This window comes from Maylandia zebra, linkage group LG15, assembly GCF_041146795.1.
Source record: "Maylandia zebra isolate NMK-2024a linkage group LG15, Mzebra_GT3a, whole genome shotgun sequence".
Lineage (NCBI taxonomy): Eukaryota > Metazoa > Chordata > Actinopteri > Cichliformes > Cichlidae > Maylandia > Maylandia zebra.
In genome coordinates, this window is record NC_135181.1 from 16,110,001 (window position 1) to 16,131,402 (window position 21,402).

The following is a 21,402-nucleotide window of genomic DNA, read 5'->3' on the forward strand; positions in this document are numbered from 1 at the left end:
TATAGATGGAAATCTAGCATCAAGGTGGAAGTGAATACTAATATGTAATGGCCTGCACCAAATAAAACAAGTTACCAGAGACGAATTTCCCTCAGATGTTTACAATGAAGAATTAAGTATAACAGCATGGAAAGGGCAGATAACCCTAAGTTGTAGACAACTTGCATATTAAACCTACAGGACGTCCTCAGCCATGGAAACCATATCATGAAGCTCCTGACACAGAGTTATTATGCTGATGTTAATGCCAGAGAAGGTTTAGAACTCTAAAGTTACTGAGTCGGGATGTATGAAGGACTTGAGCACATTATATGGTTGCGAAATGCTTCCACTATACAATAATACCACTTGCGTTTGATCGAGGACTATATCAGGGAGGTGGCAACCTTTAACAATATCACGCTCAGATTAACCCTCTCAAGGCAGGCGTTGCCGATTTGCAACAGTTAAAAACTAACAACCTGAATACCCCACATACATAATTTATTAGTTTTTTAACTCAGAAGTACCACTGCAGGACTTGTGCATTAGCAACAAAAAGTTTAATTTGAGCCTGAGAGGGTTGAGTGAAGTCTTTAGAACAACTTTCTTTCATAGATGTTTGTGAGGCAGATTGCATGGCTGGGTACTTGATTTTATACACTTGTGGCATTTGGAGTCAAAACATCTGAATTCAATGATTAATAGGGTTTGGTACAATAATATGTTATTCAGTACTGTAATGTATCTTAATTCATCATGTGTTTGAAAAAACACACACAAAAACAGAGACAGTCTGGCGTTGAGGCTTTTCTAGTTCCATTTTCACGTGAGGGTGCTGCCAACTAGGAGCTGCCGACCTGCACATTAGTCAGATTTATGGTTGGGATGCACTCATTCGCTTCAGGACTAATCTTATTTAGAGGATTGCGTGCTGGCCAGATGTGATTAGCCTGCTTTAGTGAGAGGTTTGTTTGCCATTTAACTAAGAGAGCAGCATCTGCCACTCGTATACTAAATTTTGTTTAAAAAAAAATAAAAAAAATTGTAACTAGGAAACAGTGCGAGCTGTGTCGTTTGTGGATTTCTAACATAAAACAAAAGAGTAACTCAAAGTAGTGTTTTTACTGTATATTTGCCACCTTTTTTTGAGTCGTGACATTGATTTAATGCTTTAGGCATGATAGCAGCATTGCTCTGCTAATGTATAGGTCTTTTTTAACTTTTATTTATTTTTTCATTTTAATAAAAGTCGATTTAAAAATGTTAGATGTAAATCTGCCAGATTTTTACCAAAGTTCATATACTTTGAAAGGTGTTTTTATTACCAATCATTTGCTTTAAATTTTAAATATTTTTGAGTTTGTATGTGCCCACTTCTGGATACTTTGTGTAAATTCATCACTAAAAGTTACTGAATTTTATTGACATCTTGCATTAGTGGTTGCCACAGTTCACCGTCTTTTTGTGTATGCTTCGTTTTTTAAATAGTTTCAATAGCATTAGCTCAAAGTGCACCTCTGCTCAACACACAAACACAGCCTTATGGAGCTCCTAGCATGGTGTTAAAGTTCAAGTAAAAAGAGTAGGTCAGACAAGGAGATGAGGACTGGCATTAGAATTTATTAAAGATTAATGACTGGAGAGAAGCACTTTGGAGAAGTTGTGTAATATTATCTTTTACTTTGTAAAAGGGAAAAAAGATGCAGTCATGCACTGCGACAGAGAGAGCACTGTTCTCTCATGTGTACTGGTTGCCTCCAGATTATGGGCTGTGAAATTCCCTCAAATAACAGAAGGCCAAGAGTTTAAGTTATGCAAAAGGCTTTTGATCTTTTGGTCAGCTTTATCCTCAAGGTACACAGTCTTTTAAGTACATTAGTCATTCAATAAAGGCATATTCACAGAGGTTGAAAGCAAAAAGCATTTACTGCCAACAGCTCCAGCGATCATTAGTGTGCAGGGAGCCAGTAACACTCCTTCATATTGAAATTGTTTTTCTAAGTCATTGATTTGTGTTCGTGTCTACAGAACCCTTTGCAACCTTAATCTCTTTTTGTGCGAATGGGATTAGGGTGGTCTTGGGGTTAATCTCAGCGGGGTCTTACTTCAGTGAATGTCCATTAATGTTAGCACAAAGGTTAGCGCCACAGCAGCCATCGGTCACTAGTCGCGTTATCTCACCCAACACATGGTGTCCTTGGGATATGTTTTCTTTGTTTAGGGAATTAAAAGATTTTGAACGGAATTGCCACAGATGGCAGAATTGCTTATGGGAACACTCCAGATGGTGATCTCGGTGCAAAAAGTACAAAAAAAAGTTTCTCTTCTCTTATTTTTTTTTTTAAACCACATCATTTAAGCTGTATTCACAAATCTAAGGCAGTGCAAATACTGTGATTCATATACAGTTTGGATCTGGTGAAGTTAAAGCTTTTGAATGATGTTGCTGTAGATTATCTGAGACAGATATTTGAGTTTAGAGGGCACAACATTCATTAATGCGCATTTTATTTGCTCCATAAATCAGTATAATCAGTTTCTGTAAACTCACTTATTCTTCAGTCTGTGTCATAGCCGCAGACAGTTTACCTCAAGATTTTCCCCTGCCCTTTATTTCTCAAGCCGGTTTCTCCCAAGAGGGTTTGTTTTTAATGCAACTGCACCATTTTGCATATCAACACTCAAACCATCAGTGTGACTCACAAAGAAACAGACCAGTGTGTCTGAAGCTTTACTCTTGGGAACAGATTTATTGGACTTGTCCCGCCTTTTCATCGCACACTTGCCTCGAAGGACAAGAATGTTATTAAATTGAGACATTAAAAAAAAAACTGTAATCAAAGTACTTACGCAAACCCTTCAATAAGCTTCCTTTTACAGTAAATCAGGCATTATACATAAATTCATATTTCATTTATTATGAATGATTTCTCTTCTAATTTGGCAGATTCACTTTGATTATGGTGGTGTGTCTCAAAGCACAGGAATCAGCCTTTTTTCAAGATGCACTTAAGTGTTGATGGATAATTGTGTAGCAATCAGAGGCTGGATTTGTTTTATGCTTTCTGTAATTGTCAAATAATCAGTTCATAGATGACAGGATTTGTTTATTTAATAAATACCATAACCCTCAGTAGGGCTGGGCCATATACCGTTCACGGTAATACCGGTATAATGTCGGGCAACGATAAGAAAATGAAATATCGCGATAGAATATGGGTAAAACGCGCAAGCGCAGTGCCTTTGTTTTCATACTCGCATGTCGGAAAAAGCATGCCGGCGACGGAGAATGAGAAGGGCGAAAGCGGATCGGTGAATGAAACGATGAACCAGAATTGGTTTGTAAAAATGCTGCAACTTCAGTGGTTTGGAACTGGTTTAGCTTTCGTCCGTCAGATACACAACAAAGCACTATTTTTGGTAGCGCATGCTAGCGGGCCGTTGTTATTACCGTGTTTTTTGGCACACTTAAAATCAATCCTTTGATTTTTCTGAAAATCGACAGTGTCCCTTATAATTCCGTGTGCCTTATGCATGAATTCTGGTTGTGTGTACTGACCTTGAAACGATTTTATGTCGTACACGGCGCTCGAAAATCTGTCAAATGTTTTAGTACGACTTTGCTAAGCTACGAACCTGCACCGCTTGATGGATTGTCGGAGCATTACAGCTGTGTATATATATATAACTTTAATGCACATAAAAACAGCTGCTTGTTTAAGTGAAATACATTGATTTTTTTATTTTATTTATTTTTTTTGCACGAATCAAGTTGTGGAGTTGTAAAGTATTTTGTCTAGTGTCAATTATATCATCAGTTATATCGTTAACGCAAATTTTCGAATGTATATCGTGATAAATATTTTTGGTCATATCGCCCTGCTCTAACCCTCAGGATAAATATTTACAGTATGTAGATTTTAGTAGCTGTGCAATCATATAAACTCAGACGTTCTAAACTTTAGGAAAAAAGTTAATGTAGATTGGCTATATGATGTCATACCTGGGGAATATTACGCTAAAGTTGGATGAAAATGTGGATGCTTCTTCTTTTATTTTTCCTTTTCATATTCAAGCTTTAGTGTCTGTGAAACCATTCATATGATTTGGACGCTTTTAAAGAATATATGTCTGAGAAGCTGTAGACAGCATATCCTCTGCTTGAGTTTAAATGTCTCAGCAGCAATCAAATAGCTTCCCATGAAACATAGTACAAGCATTAACATTTCTTTGACATTTGATCGCAATTCTTTAGTCATCCTTGGATGTTTCATATGGCTAGCCATCAGTTAAAACTGCGTTTTGGCAAGTATTTAATTTTTGGTATTGTTGGTTGTTGACATGCAACATGAAATTGATCCCAAGTCCAGCAGCAAATCTACAACTGAATGGCTGAAGAGAAAAGAATCAAGGCATTGCAATGCTTCTGTTAAAAAGAGACCTCTTTGTGATTAAAATGCTCCGAGGGGTCCTTAAGAGCTGTACATACATAAATGCCTGCACACCTTTGAACTGAACCAACATTATAAAGAAAAGTGGGGGGAAATTCCTCCACAGTGCTGTGAAAGACTGATATAGTCATTCAGCTTATCGTCTATTGAGCCATGCACTTAGTTTTTCATACAATGCCTCCACATTTCTGCTTGGTTTTTGTGAATTAAATAGGGGTACTGTGCAATATGTCATGCGGTGTTGATCATTTGAGGTTAGGTTTTTACCTAATTTTAAGATGATTACCAGATAATTTTTATGTGCTAAACATAAAAACATTGAAATAAAAGAATTGAATTTGAATTAGTTTTAATTTCTTTGGGGGAAGTGTGTTTAAGTAGCGTGTGTACATGATAGTGTACATTAATTAAAAAAAAAAAAAGCAGGGGTCCTGAATATTGATATTCAGCTTTGCTGTTTTTCTCACAATTCTGTGCCACAGTGAAAGTGACAGAGGTAGATTTCTCCCAGTGAAAATATGATTGCACCAGATCAAATACAGACATTTATTTCTAGACTGAAAGGGTAACAAATCTCTGATCTGCAGCAATTCAATAACATTGTCTGTTTGCAGTTATTTTATTTAAATTCTCATGTTGCTTCCTTTCCTCCTCTCAGTTTTTTTTATTTCTCTTTGCTGAGATCAGTGAAGGTCAGTGGTTAAGCACCAACAGTCACAACAAAGTGTTTAATTTATGTTAAAAGTAGCTTTATCACAATAGTGATATTGTGATAAAGATATTTTTCTGATAACATGTCAAGCTCTTATAAAAAGTAATAGTTAATCATGTTTGTTTTGGTGACTTTTATGAGCTCAAGATTTCTAAAGGAGCTGAAATTTACTTTTTGGGCTAAAGCAAAGACTGCAGGTGCATTTTTCCCTCTTTCTCTGCCTGTCTCTTTTTTTTTTTTTTTTTAATATTGGAGGTTGAGAAGTTTTCTGTGGTAGTTTTGTAGACTCCATTTAATTATTTATTTTGGTCCCCAAAAAGCTGAAGTTTGTTAAAGTAGAAAACTGCAAAGTAAGCAGGCCTGGCTGCATTGCAGCCTACAGTGTCATCATGCTGGGATTTCCGAAAGCTGGCCCAATTATAATGTTTAGTATTTTTATCCAGAGCCTTCAGACAAGAGATAAGGAGACGGAGTACAGGGCAGTAGAGGTGTAGAATTTAAAGAAGAAACCAAAACATATTAAAATAGAGATGGCAAGACATGAGCTACATATTCTCTATATATTGTTTTCACACAATAGACGTATTTTCATTTGATTCATTACTAACAGTGGAAAAAATAGATACATCATTTTCCTGGAGACACATAAGCTGCTGACTATTATTCAAGTTTGTTGACTGACAAAGGCCACATGAGCTAACAACAGAAAAATAACAACAAAGAAAGGAAAAGAAAAAGTCCGAATAGTCTATTAACATTTAAAGTATCTTCATGACAAACTTGTTCCAGCACGAAGAACTAAAGCTGCCACTGCAATCTGGAGCAGGTTTTGGCCTGAGCTGATTTTGTTGCGCAACTTTCCCCAAACGAATTTTCCAAAACTTTTGAAAACAGTCCTTAATGGCTCTGATAATCACCGTATTATCATAAACAGATTGCATGTCATTTCCAACTCCAGTCACAAAATGATAACATACAAACTCTGTGTCATTGATGTCTGAGGTGCCAAAATCATTTTGAAGACCTGGTCCAGTTTTTCGAAGGAGCCATTGCCGAGGCAATGAGATTGCAAATTCATCACACGTAGTAACAATCATTTGTCCAGTCACATTCCTTTTTTTCGATCAATTGCACTAGTCTGTAATTAGTGCAGGAGATTTTTGGGAAATTTGCAACAAGTAAATGTCCATCATATGTCCAGGCTTCTGAATTCAAGGTAAAGCAGGGCGATATGACCAAAAATATTTATCACGATATACATTTGAAAATTTGCGATAACGATATAACTGACGATATAATTGACACTAGACAAAATACTTTACAACTCCACAACTTTATTCGTGCAAAAAAAAATATCAACGTATTTTCACTTAAACAAGCAGCTGTTTTTATGTGCATTAAAGTTATATAAAAATTTAACAGTGCAAATGCAAAATCCTTGCTGACAGTTTAACCAAAAGGCATTTCCAGTGGAAAATGGCCGACATACCCTCAGCATAACCATGTATAATATCCACAAAACTTCAAAAGAGGTTATACACACACAATACGGTAATATCATGTTGAAGCACAGTACGTATCACTCCGCGAGGCTCCTGCCTACGATAGCCATAATGCCCATCAAGTGGTGCAGGTTCATAGCTTAGCAAAGTCGTACTAAACATTTTCCAGCACCGTGTGACACATAAAATTGTTTCGAGGTCAGTAAACACAACCAGAGTTCATACATAAGGCACACGGAATTATAAGGGGCACTGTCGATTTTCAGAAAAATCAAAGGATTGATTTTAAGTGTGCCGTATTTTCCAAAAAACACGGTAATAACAACGGCCCGCTAGCATGTGCTACCAAAAATAGTGCTTTGTTGTGTATCTGATGAACGAAAGCTAAACCAGTTCCACACCACTGAAGCTGCAGCATTTTTTCAAACCAATTCTGGTTCATCCGTTTCATTTAACGATCCGCTTTCACCCTTCTCATTCTGCGTCGCCGGCATGCTTTTTCCGCCATGTGCGTATGAAAACAAAGGCACTGCGCATGTGCGTTTTACCCATATTCTATCGCGATATTTCATTTTCTTATCATTGCCCAACATTATACCGGTATTACCGTGAACGGTATATGGCCCAGCCCTAATTCCAGGTGCCACATCTTACAAAAAAAAAAAAGAGAGTAAGAAAAAGTAACTCTGGTCAAAGCCCAGGCCTGATTCTTCAGACATTGACGAACGTCTGACAACTGCTTTGAAGCCACCTCGCTTTACTCTGACATAAAAAGGGCACCAGTGCAAAGAAATGGAAAAAAGTCTTGGCTTTATATGTGAGCAAAAACATTGTACACAAGTTTGAAAGTAGATTTACAACACTAAACTTAGGCCATGTTTTGTTCAGTGTGTTGACTAATGCAAGATATTCCTGGAGTAAACGTTAAGCTAAATCGTTTGTTCCACACTCGATATAGACATTTGTTTTGGTTTTATTCTGTCCTTTTTAAAAATTAATGACACTATACAGCCACTCGTCTGCTTTCAAGCTTTGCATCTCCCCCCATTTTGTCTTCTCCTTCCCTTCACGCTGACACCAGCAGCCTCTGAATTTCTAACTTGAAACAGCAAGCAATTTGTATGCAATGGAACATCATTACCTGAAAATGAATTTGAGAGATGAGTTCCTCAATGTACGATCGGGTCTGAAGGTCTGTTTTGCACTTCAATAATAAAGCTCTTGTTTTGCATGTGCAGTCACTTGTTGATAAAACTGCCAATAGTAATGAAAGCACAGGTTCAGCAGGCAGCACTTTTTCCATTTAGAAATGAATTTAAAGGTTGACTCTTTATTTTATCTTTGATTGGGCTTTCATGAGGTTGTTGCTATGGCTCTGCTGGCATGCATTCATTTAAAGCAAATATAACTTCGGTTGAAAATGTTAGCGTGCACATTTTAGTATGCAGAGTTGGGAGCAAGCCTCAATAGATCCCACGGGGCAATGAGTTTTATGGGGGTCCGGCCATTCATTAACTTGACAGGTTCTGTCAGTTTTAAGACCCACAGTACCTGCAAACGTTGTTGCCCTTCTCTATTCTAGCACTTTACAAGTTGGCACCATATTAATTTATTTTTTCAGCTCACTTATAAAGTCATTTTATCAACAGTTGTTGACCATGTAGTTCTTAGATTTCATGTTTTATTTTGCAAAAGTGATATAAGTAATTTTCTAATGCTTATTTTGATACCTGTGCTGCATAGCATAACTAATTATACTGAAGAATGTTCCTTTCCACACCCACATTTTCAGAAGAAAAGATGTACTCAGTCAAGGCTCTGTAAAAGAGCCACTCCGTCTTTTTCCTCCTGTCTAGCTCAATACCACGAAAAGCTTTTATAGCGTGTGTTGGTTTCAAAGGCACACGAAGGCCACCTCCCACACTAAGAGCTCCACGGTGGACAAAGCTGGAGGACGCCCAACACTTGTGGTCCCTTCTCTTTACACCAGAAATGATAAAGTCAATCTGACCTCATGTCAACCAGTTTATAAAGTTATCTTCAGAGTTTTCCATCAGTACAGGAATCTCATAATGATGCTTTTCTCCGTGTTAGCTCTATAGCACATTTATAAGATGTACAATCCGGTCGTTAAGTGATGACGTGACGAATCCTACTTCCGGGCCTAAAGTAGTCTGCGTTGAATATGGCTTTTGTGTTGTTAACATGTTTAATGTTTTGTATTTTCTTCTATTTAATCTCAAAAAGCTCCTAAAACAGTCAGTGATCCCTGTTGACCTCCCTCGGCTTTTATTACCGCTAATCATTTATTTAAGCTCAGTTTTTAAAACCTTAGGATGTAACTACAGCCCAGCCCATGCAGCAGTATATGAATGACTAACCTCGTATTGTGGATGGATTATCTCAGTTGTTCTCCTGGCTGAAGTTTGGTCCTTTTACAGCATCCTGCCATGCAATTACATTTGTTCCTGACCACCGAGAACACTCACGTTAACTTTTATCGAGTGGGAAAAAAGTTAGCTTGTTTATATTTTGCTAACATAGCTGTGTCGCTAGCGGTCATGTAGCACATCATTATATACCAGCTAGCCAAACGTCAGTAACCCTACAAACGTCACTGCTGTTTAGTTTTCTGTCTTCATTTATGCTGGAAGTGATAACAGAGCTGTACGTTTTAATTTGTTTCCAAAACCCTGCAGTCAGGACATGCTATATTGTATTTAGATAGAAGCTAGCGAGCTAACTCCCTGCTAACTTCTAACTCCGTTAAATGTCATAAATTCCGTTTTTATGGATAATAATAATAATGGATTGGATTTATACAGCGCTTTTCAAGGCACCCAAAGCGCTTTACAATACCACTATTCATTCACTCTCACATTCTCTCACATGCCTACTGGTGGAGGCAAGCTACAGTTGTAGCCACAGTTGCCCTGGGGCAGACTGATAGAAGCGAGGCTGCCATATCGCGCCATCGGCCCCTCTGGCCAACACCAGTAGGCAAGTAGGGTAAAGTGTCTTGCCCAAGGACACAACGACCAGGACAGAGAGCCCAGGGATCGAACCGGTGACCTTCCGGTTACAGATGCGATTTCCAACCCCCTGAGCCACGGTCGCCCGTGGATGCCTGGATGTTAAACTCAATTGTTACACCTGGTAGAGCAGAACGCTGATCATTTTATTAAAGGTGAAAGACTTTAGACAGTTTTTTAACTCTCAGTAATGCCATAGTGATCGTTTGATATATGGACCTGCAGCGGAGTTTAGGCCCAGACACGGCTAGTGACGTCAGACTTAACGACCGGATAGCGACTTCTCAGTCACAAATTAGCTCAACCCTAAACCGTACCTGCTTTATCATTTATTTGACTATAGGTGATCTAGAAAGAATAGAAGTTAAAGGGACTTTCACATTAGCATCACTTTTTAGACCTGGAGGCTGTCTACAGGACTGAAAGTTATTTTTGTTTTGTTTTGTTTCTTTGGGAGTGTAGGGAGCAGGTGCAAGAGAACCTGGAGAGGTGGAGGTATGCACTGGAGAAAAGAGGGATGAAAGTCAGTAGAAGCTAGGAAGAATGAGAAGGAGGCAGGTGGAAACATGAAGTTGCAAGGAATAGAAGAAATGAGGGTGGATGAGTTTAAATACCTGGCGTCAACCATCCAAAGCAATGTCCAGTGCACAGAAAGGAAGAAGTGAGGCAGTGTGGATTGAATGGAGATGAGTGTCAGGAAGGATTTATTAGAACGTAGCAGCAAGAACAAAAGAGAAGGTTTATAACATGTTGTTCATGGTTTGGAGATGTGGCACTAACAGACTAAAGACAGGAGGTGGAGCTAGAGGTGACAGAGTTGAAGATCCTCATATTTTCATTGCCGTGACCAGGAGGGATACGATTAGAAATGAGGTCAGAGACAGCTCAGGTTGCGTGGTTAAAACGTGAGTTACATTTCTGCGTCAGATCTACAACTTAATTTCCATAACTGGAAACCAGTTTTAAGTCTATGATGCAACTGCAAGTCTGGTCAACACACACAATAAAGACTTGAATGGCATGGAAGCTTGCGGTGTAGGGATAAAAGAAATTTCCAGTTTCTTTGTAAGTTAGGACGTAGAGTCTAAATCAAGCTTTAGAGAGAGAAGCAAGACTGAGATGGTTTGGACAAAGGCAGAAGGAATTATAGCAAGACCGCAGAGGACGTTCATGATTTAGTAAAAGAGAGCATGCAGAGGGTTCTTGTAACAGAAGATAAGGTTAAGGTTAGAACCCGTCTTTCCAAAGTGTACCCTGGTTTTCATGGAATGTCAGCTGGAATACAATTCATCCACCTTCAGCGGCTTTCTAAATGGGTAAAACAGATATCGTTAGTTGATAGGTGAAGATAACAATAAAATACTAATTCATTTTTTAACTGTTTGTTGTGGTTTATGCTTCTTTATTCTGAGTGTGTCCCCTTGATGTGTCGTTCCATGACCCCTCATGAATTTGCACCCAATATCTCAGCTTTCATTTATAGTCGCCAGCAGAGGCTCTAAACTTCTTGACTGAAAGGTTTCAGAAGACGTGCTTGGATAAGAAATATCTGGGGAAAATACAGAGCCCATATCACAAAGATTCACATTCACACGGGACTAATGTAAGCGCAGGATCTCCGTGTTTAATAAATTATGGCAGGTAATTGGAGTTCTTTAGCTTTTAAATTACAAACTTGAAAGAATTGCACAAAATGTGGTTCACACACAACCTCCACTGTTATTCCAGATAACTGGCGCTCCCCAGTGAATGCTAGTCCTATGAGCAGAGCTTTAGTGTTGGCACATTATGCAAAGTCTTTTCTATTCTATCTGCATGTCTTTCTCCAGCAGAACATAAAATGATAATTGGTTTGTATTCAACCTTTAGAGAGACACAAATTACCCTGACCAGAATTAAGATCTTTCAGTTAATGGTCAGAATTGTAACCACAGAGCTAAGGATGTACTTAGGGTTTTTTTTGGGTTTTTTTAATTATTCCCTTTTTCTTTGCTTTTTTTCATTCTTCAAACAACAAATAAAATATTGCTCGTGCCGTGAGTTTATGAAAGGAGAGACTGCTCAAATCTCTGAACACGTAACCCCTTTTGCACATTTATTAAATTACCTAAATGGAGATATAAAAGACAGCTCTTGGACAGCTCCATGAGGCGTCATTATTTGGAACAGGTTTAAATGTTTTTTTGCCTTTGCGCAGGCTCAGAAAACATATTGTACCACCAGCAATGTCCTTGAAAATTGACCACAGAGTCACACGATTTAGGTATACTTTTATACTTCCTAGAGATATCGGCTTGGCTTGATTGAAAACTGTTAGCTTGCTGAACTCAGACACCAGGCTTCTTGTTCTTGTTCACGAAGGAGCAGGGCAGGTTTTAGTGATGATTCTCTCATACTGTGTTGATTTACATTTCTTTTCTATAGTACTGCCATGGGGGCATTACGTGGGTTGAGCAGGAACTCCTTATTTAGTAATTTAGTCATGTGTGTGACGGTGCAGGCTCTCCTGAGGAATCCTGTCTGTTTTCCACACATTTCCTTGGAGTAGACTTCTGTTACTGGGCAACCTGACAGTGACAGAATCTGGTCATCTGTTCCCGCCTCCACCCGTCATGCCTTTACATTTCTCATGTTTCACTTCTTTTGATTCATGCCCTTCTGAAATGTCAGGCGTGCATGAATAATCGAAGCGATGGAGAGAAGCATGTTGTTCGCCGTGTGTCATATGTTGCTGCGCAGTGAAACGCAGCAGTGATGTGAAGAATGTAATCATGTTGAATCACTATGCATAATACTTTGTCAAATTTATATTTACTCTTCTATTCTGGTGTTCCCACCATAAATTTTTCATCTTTAATCATTTCTTTTCAAATTTGCAGTGCGTGCAAATTTTCTAATTAGTTCTCTCTTTTTTCACTCAGGCGCTTGTTTGCATTTTATGATGTTTTCGATACTCGAAGGCTAATTTATAACCCGAGATCAATTAGTTTGATGCCAACAGTGCGTCTTAATAGAGGTTCACTTGTATGAGGGTTTTCATCTCATTAGCTGTGACTGTGTGAAAAATTCTGCTCAGCTCATGAATTATTCAACCGTTAATTCTCTTGTGTTTTACGCACACATAAATTTACTCCGCATAGGCCCCGCCCCTTCTTTGAAGGTACATTTCATGTATTTTTATTCCAAAGTGTCTGCCACATTGTAATTTTGTTGGGGTTTGGATTCCTCCACAGAGGTACAAGCCTGGAAGGTGTGACGACATCCTCAAATGGAAGCCCCCCAACCTCAACTCCGTGGACTTTCGTCTCAAGATCACCAAAGTCGGAGGAGAAGGGTACGTCACTGTTGCCAGGGAAACGCTCTGCCTGAGGAATCCAATAGCACCTATGATTTTGTGACACACTGGAGTACTCAGAGACAACCACATGTGCACACATGTGTAAAGTCCAAAGCACACACATTGAATTTCCTTGACATTCATCTTTCAGTTTCTATTTCATCCCATTTCTTTTCTCCTTTCAGATTTCCCTTCTGCCTCAGGGTTCACTTCCTTTTACAGCAGCACAGCTAATGCATGAAAAGTTAATTTCTTTTCCATTTTGCCTAAGCACATTTTTTTCCAGAAGTGCCAGAAGTTTCGTATATGCTGTATGTGCTTTGTGCTCCTCTTTTTCTTGCTTTTTTTCTTTTATTATCCTCTGCTACATAAATTATTCAGCTCCACTGATGTTCGCTCTAACCATTACCCAAGTATACATTACAGCTCCGCAGAAAACAATTCTATACTGGGGAGGTGGAAATCGGAAGGTAATAAAGGCTTACAAATGTGTTTCTTGGGAGGCAGGGTGGTGCAGTGGTTAGCACTGTCAAATTGCAGCTAAACGGTTCAGAGATTAAAGATGCTGGACGACCAGGGCGTTTCTTTTGTTGAACAGTCTTTTTATTATATTTTTGCCATAAAAGAAAATATAATACAAACTATAATAACACAAAATAAGGAAACTATTTAAACATACTCCTCAAACCTCCCTCACCTTGCCCCGGTAATATCAGATCAAAAATATGAACATTGTTAGATATCATTGACATATTTTCTCAGTAATATATCAAAATAAATCGTCGTTTTGTTACAGTAATAACGTTACGGTTATGCGTTAATAATAATAACCTGCCATCCTTTTAACAAAGCTTATAAATGGATAGATTAGAATAATATTTCCCAACAGATCTTTTAATTACATGTCTGAACTTTTCTATGATGATATGATATGATCCTTTCATCCAAAAATAATACAACTTTTGACCAACTACTCTGGTCTACTCGTAAGAGCCAGGCCATTTCTGTGTGTAGTTTGTGTGTTTTCCCTGTTCCAGTTTGCATTAGTTCGCTCCCATTTTTTTTCTCCCTTTAAAACTATATTTGCTCGAGACTCTAGACCAGGTTTGGAGATTCACACATGTACTTCCATGAGTGCATGATGCCCATGTGTTCATTATGAAGTACCTGCTATATTCTCACATGAGCTTCATAAGATATCACACTGACTTTATGCTGGGAAGCTGGCAGGTTAAAGACCAGCTGATGGCCCATCTGACTTCACCAGACATTTGCACTTCCATCTGGTAACGTCTAAATAAGTTCTGGGCTACAGAGCATGTGTGAAAATGGCTTACAGTAGGTTAATTCATCATTGTGATTCAAAATCGTTGTCTAGGAATTACCATGCTTCTCACCAAATGTCATCTGAGATGAGCCCCTGGTCTTTCCACTTTGATAAGTAGTTGAATGGATTTATGTTTTGACCACATTTTATTCAATTTAAGCTCAGTATTTTATTATTGGACTAAAGGAGTAGCTTCACATTACTCACAGTTCAAAATATGGGACCTTAGTGAAGTCCTGTATTTCAACTTTTGTCTGAAAAAATCTGTTTTACTCTTCCCTCTCTAATATCGGGCTCCTTTTAAACAGTCTTCCTTCTGATTGGCTAACCTCTGCAAACAGAAGGTTGAATCAGTGGGTGGGGCTTCTGTGCTCACAATCAGAGTTGTGTGCCTGGGATATTTGCAGTCTTTGACATTGACCTGTTTAGAACAGAGTACTTGGAGCAATCAAAGCAATTATATGCATATATAATGACTTCATCATTTGAAAGATTAGATTAGATTATATGAAACTTTATTAATCCCTTGGGTGGGTTCCTCCGGGAAATTCAGTTTCCAGTAGCGCAGCACCGACAGATACAATAAACGGGAATGAGAGCAAGGATATACACAGTCGAATATAAGAAAAAATATTGCGAGTATTGCACAGTGGAGGAAAAAAAGCACTACAGCTCAGTTGTTCCCGCCCTCCTTTGTCCCCCTGTTTCCCCTCCCTCTCTCCTCTAACGAGGAGTTAAACAGCTTGATGGCGTGTGGGACAAAGGAGTTTTTAAGTCTGTTGGCTCTTGACTTTGGGAGAAGCAACCTGTCGCTGAATAGGCTCCTCTGATTATTTACGACCGAGTGCAGAGGATGCCCAGCATTGTCCATAATGTCCAGAAGCATCTTTAATGTCCTTTTCTCTGCCACTGTCACCAGGGTGTCCAGCTTCATGCCGACCACAGAGCCAGCCTTCCTGATTAGTTTTTCCAGCCTGGATGAGTCCTTCTTTGCCGTGCTGCTCCCCCAGCACACCACAGCATAGAACAGTACTTCTGCAACCAACGACTGGTAAAACATCCTCAGGAGCTTCCTGCAGATGTTAAAAGACCTCAGCCTCCTGAGGAAGTACAGTCTTCTTTGGCCTTTTTTATACAGGTGCTGTGTGTTGCATGACCAGTCCAGTTTGTTGTCCACCCACAGCCCAAGGTACTTGTATGTGTTGTCCACCTCCACCTCCTCTCCCTCTATCTGAATTGGCAGTGGACCTAGTCTGGACCCACAACCAGTTCTTTGGTCTTTGAGGTGTTGAGTTGCAGGTGGTTTGTGTGACTCCATGTGACAAAGTTCCTCACCAGACTCCTGTACTCCTCTTCCTGATCATCCCAGATACACCCCATGATGGCTGTGTTGTCCGCAAACTTCTGAATATGGCATAATTCAGAGTTATAGCAGAAGTCAGAGGTGTACAGGGTGAAGAGAAGAGGGGACAGCACAGTGTCAGACGTGATGTCTTTCAGCCTGACGTACTGTAGTCTGTCAGTGAGGTAGTCGGAGATCCAAGCGACCAGGCAGGGGTCCACCTGCATCCTGTTTAGTTTTTCCTGAAGCAGACAGGGCCGGATTGTATTAAAGGCACTGGAAAAGTCAAGAAACAGGATCCTGACCGTGCCTTTTCCCTTGTCCAGGTGTGAGTGGGCTCTGTGTAGGAGGTACAGGATGGCATCCTCCACTCCGACATCCGCCTTGTAGGCGAACTCTAGTGGGTCCTGGGTATGTTGTACCTGTGGTCGGAGGAGGTTGAGGAGGAGCCGCTCTAGGGTCTTCATAAGATGTGACGTCAGTGCCACCGGTCGGAAGTCATTCAGCTCATTGGGCCGGTTCTTTTTGGGGACTGGGACAATGGATGTCTTCCAGAGGGCTGGCACTCTCCCCAGTCGCAGGCTGAGGTTGAAGACTCGTCGTAGCGGCTCCCCAAGTTCAGCAGCACACGCCTTTAGCATCCTAGGACACACCTTGTCTGGGCCTGCTGCCTTCCTGGGGCGAAGCTTCCTCAGTTGTTTCCTGACAACTGGGGAGGAGGGGGATGTCATAATGTCAGGGAGGGGGAAAAGCGGGAAGCGAGGGAGGTAGGAGTGTAGGGAGAGGGCTCTGTAGTAAAGGTGAGGGTGGGGGGGCTGTGTGCCGGTCAAACCTTAAGAATAAGAGAATATATTATATATAAAAACAAGAAAAAGCATAATACATTGCCTTGAAGAAAATGAATTAAAGGAATACATTTCCCTTGTTAAAGTACATTTGATTTTGAACAAAATCTAATCATGCACCTGCAAATCTGCAGGGTAGATATGCACAAAACATTGTGTTTATTTGTTTTTTTTCCAGAAGACAAATTCAAATAACTCTTCATCTTTTCAATTTGTCCTCTTGTGCCAGTAGGAGGCTGGCGTTTGTGGTTTGGAGCGACTTAAAAATTATTGGATGGATTATTCTGCAGTTTTATAGGTGCTCATTTCCCCTCTGGGGGGGAAAATTCATCACTTCAGTGTTTCTTTCAACCATCATCAGGTCACAATTTTATTATCTCCAAAAGCAATGGCATTCTTGATAGCTTCAGCTCTGGTGTTTGCAATTTACCAAACATTAAACCTGCGGAAACTTGCCTTGTAACTTTGACTTGGCAGTTGCAGTAGATCAAAGCACCGCTGGGCCTGGGTAAAATCTCACAGAGCTGCTAGCTTGGCTGTAAGATCCAGTGCTCTTTTTTCTGTTTCTGCACATCCTTCAACTCTGTGTTCTTTTCTGCTGTCCAGTCTGTGAGTGCTGTCTGAGTCGCTGTCAGCTTTCTGGAAACACTGCCTTTTCCTTCGAGAGCCAGCTGACCTTAGTGACTGTCCCAGCTTTATAGCCACGAGCCTGCTACCATTTACCTACAGCAGACTGAGAGGATGGCAGCAGAGTACATTCACTCATTCTACTCCGAATCCAGCCAGCAGGCCCACTAGTCAGCGCCTTGAGTCCTCCCTGTGTGTGTAGGAGAACACAGACGGTTATTGTTGCCATTTGAGAATGTTCTGATATTTCCCCAAAAGATGATTTTTTTTGTTTTTTGTTTTTTTGTTGGCAGATGAGCTCTCAACAGACCTCGGTATAGCTTTTCAAATCTCTTCTTAGTCAGAGAGAGAGAGAGAAAGAGAGGCATGTACGGAGGTAACAACTGTTTATTCATCAGCCCACACAATCAATCTTTGAGCACATCTTTGCGTACCACAGAGGCATACAGCCTTGCAAGTTTTATTGCCATCTCTGAAAGCAAGCACAGAGGCAGACGGTGATTATTGTGTGACAGGAGAGGTGGAAAACAAGGAAATGGAAAGATGAAGCAGCAAGTTGTGTTGGTGGACATTTCCAGTGCCTCTCCCAAGCATAGAACAGTCTCGACTATTGTATAGATTACTTGAATTATGGATAATTCGAGTCAGTATTCGCTCTGAAGGCAGGATGAGTAATGGTTACATCATCTCCTTTTAGGTGTGCAGTGATTTTAAGAACTTAAAAAATGGAGAATGGTCCAGTCTAAATGGCTTGGGTTGTCTCTGTAGAGCCCAGAGCCCAAGCTTCTCATTACTACTCTTGTACTCTGGGGAGTTGAGTGTCATTACAACATTGCAAACCATATTTTGTGTGTGTAAAGGATCCACAGTCAGACCTCACAGTCAAGTACCTGCCTTGGAAATGCACCAGAAAAGTCAAGAGCAACACAAAGTCAATGCTGTTGAATTTTTGTACTTTACTCTTTTACTGAACTGTTGAGCTCTATCCACTTTTGCATCCAGAGAGGAAAGATTTAGACTGTAATGGAGGCCGAACACGGTGTCAGAGAGTTTGTGTTCACTTATTATGTACAAACAATTAACATACATCGCTTTTTAGAAGCAGCACAGAAGGGTTTGGAATATACACCCACTATAAATCACCAAGTCTGCTGTGAGCTTGTAGCAATTCATCCTTCAGCACAAAGACGAAGGATTCTGCGAACTAGAGTGGAGCGTGTCTTTGAATGGAATTCTGTAGATGACATCTGAAGCGCGGACCACAAGGACATGCGGCTGTATATAGCTGTTACATTTAGACTTCATTTACTGTGCAAGATTCAGAATACTATTCAAGTGGATCTTATTGTGCTTATTCTTATGTATGGATATCTATATGATTAATACAACAGTTGTGGACGATGTCTATATCCTACAGACAGCAGATGAGGCAAATAAAGATTTATCCGTGAATCATGCTAAGCTATACAAGTTACCATAATATGTTCATTTTTACCATTTATTTTTATATTGAACAAATAAACTCACGATCATCAATTAGTCCATCTCTTTATATTAGTTTTTTTTATAGATACAAGTGTATATAGCCTGCACTAGTCCCATATGTTATATCTGCTGCAGTTTGCAGGGCTGTGTTGGTAGGTTGTAGACGTAAGAGATAAAGAAATTAGAAGATGACTTAAGCAATTAGGAGATTAATTTAAGAGCTCTTTATAGTTTCACAGCAATACCTGAAGTTACTGTGGGGTGCCCCTAATGATCTCTTTGTTTTATGAAGGCTCAGTAATTTCTAAATATAGCTGTGGAGCGTAAGAAAACATCAAAAGTTGCATTTCTGATAACTGTTTTTGTCTGACAACAAAATCTTTAAGTACAACATGTGAACATCAGCTAGGTTGCGCTCTGGGTGGATCTGAGTGTCATGGTAATGAATTACTAATCATACTTGAGCTCAACGGAGCTTCTTTCCCCTATCAATCTGTCAAGATGTCATATAAAAATTTATATAGTACGTTAGAATTTTAGATATTTTTTGTGGAGGCTGATTTATGCAACAGAGTAATGTCCCAGTGTCACCCCTAGATATATGTTGTAATAGTGTATCTCATGAAGACAGTGAAGCCATATTGGATAAATTCAGGGTTGTTTTAAGCTACAAACCCAAGAAATTACAGGAGATCGTTTGCATTAGACACACTCTCGTTGCTGAAAATAGTTTAGTTTAGATGAGCCAGCTGCCTGAATGGAGCATGCGACGCCCACTTTATGACAGTGACGAACACTGTTGTGACATCAGAGGAATCGGGCATTGTAGCTGTCCGGTTGAAGTCATTTGACTGAGTAGGGTATTTTGCACCTGTGTCAGAGGTTGTCCAAACTGGTTGCTGTGCATGTTCAAAAATGACTCTTTTATAGTTGTTTGCCCTAATAGGGTTTAGTGAAGCTCAGTTCAACCTCAGAGCGTCTAATGGCTTTCCATTGAGGAAATAGCTCAGATATAGTGACCAGAGTATTGGTATGAGGGTAGTGGTGCATGATGCAGTATTTTATCATGCTTCAGTCCTAGTATTAACATTTTTTTAAACATATGTTTGTTTGTTTGTTTGTTTTTCATTGATACTGAGTCCTATGACCCTTTCTAATCTCTTGCTAAATTTACGTTTGATCTTTTGCTTCTGTTGGAATAGTGTTCAGCTACTATAGTTCCGAGTTCATGCTGTTTGCAGACTGCATTGACATTTAACAGCGCCTTGGTTGTTTGTACAGAATCTCCCGCCTTGTTCTGCGTTAAAAACCTTTTATTTTTCTTCTGTATGGTTAAATTCTCTTGTTGTAGCACTATTCGCCTCACCCCAGCTCAGAGGAAAATTGATGCTTCGGTGTAATTTACACATGACCCTGTAAGTGAAACACAGCTTAGAGCTGTGCAATAGTCTGTGAACCACAACAAGAGTCTCTGCTTTAGAGACTGTGTTCCAAACCTTATCTTATCTGTTTCTGCACCTTTTGTATGGCCTCTGGGACTATCTCATGGATGCTTTAGGAGAAATGGTGTCAGCACAAGGGCACTTTTCTTGTTTTTGAATCCTGCGTGTTTACAAAAGTGGTCACAATGTGTAGGTCCAAAGTAATAGTTGAGGTAATGATGGGACTGGACACGCTGTTGTAAGATCTTGGCGCTGGACAGTGTCCATCACGGCATGGCTATTTGGCTCTTTTAATGTCTCCTGCTGCTTCCTTCCTGCCTCTGCTAGCTATCATTAGACCAGAGGGGGTTGAAATGGATGGAAAGATGGTCTCCAATTTCAGCTCCGACTGAAATCTGCGTGCTGGATCAGACTGTGTAACTGCACTGTTGTTTAGCCGTCACTTTAGCTCAGCGGCCCCCTTATTTTCATTCTAAAAATGGTTAACTAATATGAAGCCAGTGCCCATGCTTGTATGCGCAGTCTGTGGCACACATAGCATCAGACAAAGTGTCTGGAAATAACTACAGGCACATGGGGGTGTTTTTGGTGGAGCATGCTGGGGAACAGTATGTGATTAAGACATCTGTTGGTGAGCTGTGAGACACATGTTTGTCGAATTGAGAGCTGCGCACGCAAGATCAAAACCTTCACTTTAAAACCCAACAGCCTGTTAAGATGACAATCACCTGGAGATTAGTTTTATACAATGTCCATGCTGTTGGGTTTAGTCTGTATGTGACTTAGACTTTATTATTGCATTGCACTATAAACACGCCTATACTCTAGTTTAAAAAACATCAAGCTGTGCCGAGTGACAGAAGGGCTTCGAGAGGTGTAATCTCACGTCTCTACCATTCTGTTACTAGCTGCAAAATGCAGGCGACATAGTGATTTCTTTGCAGCTCTTACTGAGATCCTGTGCTGAGTGTGTTGCTGGTGTTAACTGAGATCATTTTGTCTTTGCAGGCTACTACCACAGACCTTTGGCTTCCTCTATGTTGGCAACTACGACAGGCCCTTTGCGCAGATGAAGGTGAGAAATAAAATAAAGCATTGTACCAAAAAACCAAAGCCTCCATCCTCATCCAGCTTTAAATTAGCTTTGTGTAAAATGTCTGATTATTTTTATTTTTTTTATTTTTTTTAAAGGTGTGTGGTTAGGCAAAACTGCAGTTGATTATAAATTAGTCCTCCAACCACTTTTACAAGTGTAATCTTAATTTTCCTTTTCCATTAACACATTTTCTCATATTTTAAAATCGCTGGTTTCCCAGTT

General features: G+C 39.8%; 1 protein-coding gene across 1 annotated transcript in view; it reads left to right on the plus strand.

Moving 5' to 3' along the window:
- rngtt (RNA guanylyltransferase and 5'-phosphatase) overlaps window positions 1-21,402 on the plus strand; it is a 117,043-nt gene that overhangs the window by 81,822 nt on the left and 13,819 nt on the right. Inside the window, exons 13-14 of the mRNA XM_004550481.6 lie at window positions 12,913-13,013; window positions 21,093-21,159. Coding sequence (XP_004550538.1) covers window positions 12,913-13,013; window positions 21,093-21,159 — 168 coding nt within the window. The remainder of the gene's footprint in view (window positions 1-12,912; window positions 13,014-21,092; window positions 21,160-21,402) is intronic.